This window comes from Solanum verrucosum, unplaced genomic scaffold, assembly GCF_900185275.1.
Source record: "Solanum verrucosum unplaced genomic scaffold, falcon-dt-bn FXZP01000954.1, whole genome shotgun sequence".
NCBI lineage: Eukaryota > Viridiplantae > Streptophyta > Magnoliopsida > Solanales > Solanaceae > Solanum > Solanum verrucosum.
This window is the reverse complement of record NW_026020766.1, coordinates 1-2,500: the sequence shown is the minus strand read 5'-3', so window position 1 is coordinate 2,500 and position 2,500 is coordinate 1. Positions and strand designations below refer to the sequence as shown.

General features: G+C 35.7%; 1 protein-coding gene across 1 annotated transcript; it reads right to left on the bottom strand.

Moving 5' to 3' along the window:
* Positions 1 to 952: 952 nt before the first annotated feature.
* On the bottom strand, positions 953 to 2,004 carry LOC125812800 (ATP-dependent Clp protease proteolytic subunit). Its single transcript, XM_049492269.1, has 2 exons — positions 1,827 to 2,004; positions 953 to 1,137 (listed from the first exon to the last, which is right to left on the bottom strand). The coding sequence occupies exons 1-2, from the start codon at positions 2,002 to 2,004 to the stop codon at positions 953 to 955; spliced, it is 363 nt and encodes a 120-aa protein (XP_049348226.1).
* Positions 2,005 to 2,500: the final 496 nt, after the last annotated feature.

Genomic DNA, 2,500 nt, shown 5'->3' with positions numbered 1-2,500 from the left:
CCCCCTTCCTAGTCTATTAATAACAAAACGAATTTTTCCAATGTATAAAATCAAAATTCCAATGGCTTTGGCTACTCTAACCTTCCCGACCACGATTTTTTTTTTAGGTATTTCACTGCGAAATAAGACAGAACTAAGAAATTGTATTTTCCTAGGTATCAAAAATATAGTAAATAAAAGAAATAAAAAAAGAAATAGTGGGTTCCTTCGTTTCTATGGTTACTTCTTAAACGGTGAGGTCTTCTCTATACACCGGAGCCTTTACTTTATACTTTAATTTACTATTTAATCAACTAATTGATGTTATTGGGAACTTGTATAGTTCACACGCTTTGGCTCTACCCATGAATTATCCAGTAATAGGTCTTTCACAATCAGATCTACCTATACAGTAACGGTATTTAATTATGAAAGTTTGCTGGGTAGCTGACCCTCTTAGTCCGTTTAAATAAGATTTCCTCCGCTTAATGGATAACCATTTGTTACCAATGGAGAATTTCTTATCATCTTAAATTCAGGTGATTGGATTTACACCAACGGAAACCATAAACTTCATACACAATAGAGGGATATGGTAGAGTTTTTTTTTTTTAATAATGGATGGAGTTCCTTTTTCCATCCTATCCCATTCACCGGTACTGATCATTGATACTGTAAAAGTAGTTTTCTTGCTTTTGTGCCAGCTCATGATCTAAACGAGTCGCACATACACCCTAGTACATGTTCCTCGACGCTGAGGGCACCCCCGAAGAGCGGGGGATTTCGTGACATTTCTGATTGGCTGTCTTGTATTTCTAATAAGTTGTTTAATAGTTGGCATGTTGAATCGTATACATAATATGATGGGTTGGTTTAGATTGATCCTAACCGAATGATGGTGAATTACTTCTATTTAATAGAATATTCAATTCGAAGATAAAATCTCAAATCACAGATTTGCGCGAAATCCATGTTATTTTCCTTGAACCGCTACAAAATCAACAATTCCATAAGCTTGGGCTTCTGTTGCTGACATAAAAATATCTCTTTCCATATCTTCGTGTACAACCCAGAAGGGTTTGCCCGTTCTTTCTGCATAAACCCTTGTGAGGGTTTCACGCAGTTTCATCAGTTCTACCGCTTCCATGACAAATTCGCCTACTTGTGCCATATAAAAAGCACTATAAGGTTCATGTATCATTACCCTGATGATATAACAAAATAAAAGCTTCCCCTATCTCGCATGATAAAGCAAAGAGAAAAGAAAGATAAAGAATAGAAAAAAGATAGAATTGAACAACCGTACAGGCATCTTTTGTGCATACGGCTCTACAAGAAAATTGACCCCCCTCCTTTCTATTGAAGAAAGAGAAAATAGAATCTATCAGACTCAGATGGGTAAATAATCAAATTGCCATCCTTCCTTTCGGAGGAGTTCAAAAATACTATGATGGCTCCGTTGCTTTATATGTTTATTTTTTCTTTTTTTTGTCTGTGATTCAGCAATCCCAAAGTTTCTTTTTAATCCGATCAAATAAGGAAAAAATCTTTTTTTTTTCGTACTCTTTCATAACATAAATATTGTTAAGAACTCTCCGGCATGAAAACAAATAAGTTTGTGACGCTGAACTGAATTCCCGATAGATAAGAGAAAATCGGAAATACCCCTTATCTCATACTACTCTCTCGATACAGAATCTAATGTTTTGAAAAAAATACAAAAATTTCTCATATCGAATTCGAAGTGCCATGCTATTATTACTTAGTATTCATATGGCGAAGGCATAGTCTTCTTTTTTCTCTCAAATAAAAACCTCATTGGCGCCAAGCGTGAGGGAATGCTATACGTTTGGTAAGTTGTCCTCCGGCCAGGATAAAAGATCCCATTGAAGCAGCTAATCCTATGCATATTGTATGGATATCTGGTCGCACAAATTGCATAGTATCATAAATGGCGATCCCAGGTATTACCCAGCCCCCAGGAGAGTTTACAAACAAATATAGCTCTTTGTTCTCATCCTCCATACTGAGATACATCATAAGACCAATAAGTTGATTCGAAAGATCGGTACTAATCCCTTGGCCTAAAAAAAGTAATCTTTCTCGATAAAGTCGGTTGATTAGGGTAAAATTGTATCCCTTAGGAACCGTACATGCGCCTTTTGATGCATACGGTTCAAAAAAATTGTGAATCAATGTATAGATTCCAGTCCTCTTTCTTTTTTTCTACAAGGGCTCTTTCTTACTTCTAACGAAAGGGCTTTTCTTCGATTTTTCAATAAAGACGAGTTTTTACTCCTTTTTGATATTTTCGATTTTCCATTATAAAATTCGAAGTTATAAGAAAGGGTCATTAAACTTATCGAATTAACTTCTCATTGATGTATTCTTTCATCGAGATTTAATCCAAACCGCGATGGTATTTTCTTGTTCCTGAATGGGTCTGTTTCATCTTTTTAGGTTTATGCTCTACTCCGGGTAAAGATCCGCCCGATTTGGATTTGTACATATAGGACAAATG

Coding starts and splice junctions, on each gene's coding strand:
- LOC125812800 (XM_049492269.1), bottom strand. CDS start 2,004: ATGGAGGATGAGAACAAAGAGCTATATTTGTTTGTAAACTCTCCTGGG. Junction 1,138..1,826: donor CGGAGGACAACTTACCAAAC/GTATAGCATTCC, acceptor TGGCACAAGTAG/GCGAATTTGTCATGGAAGCG.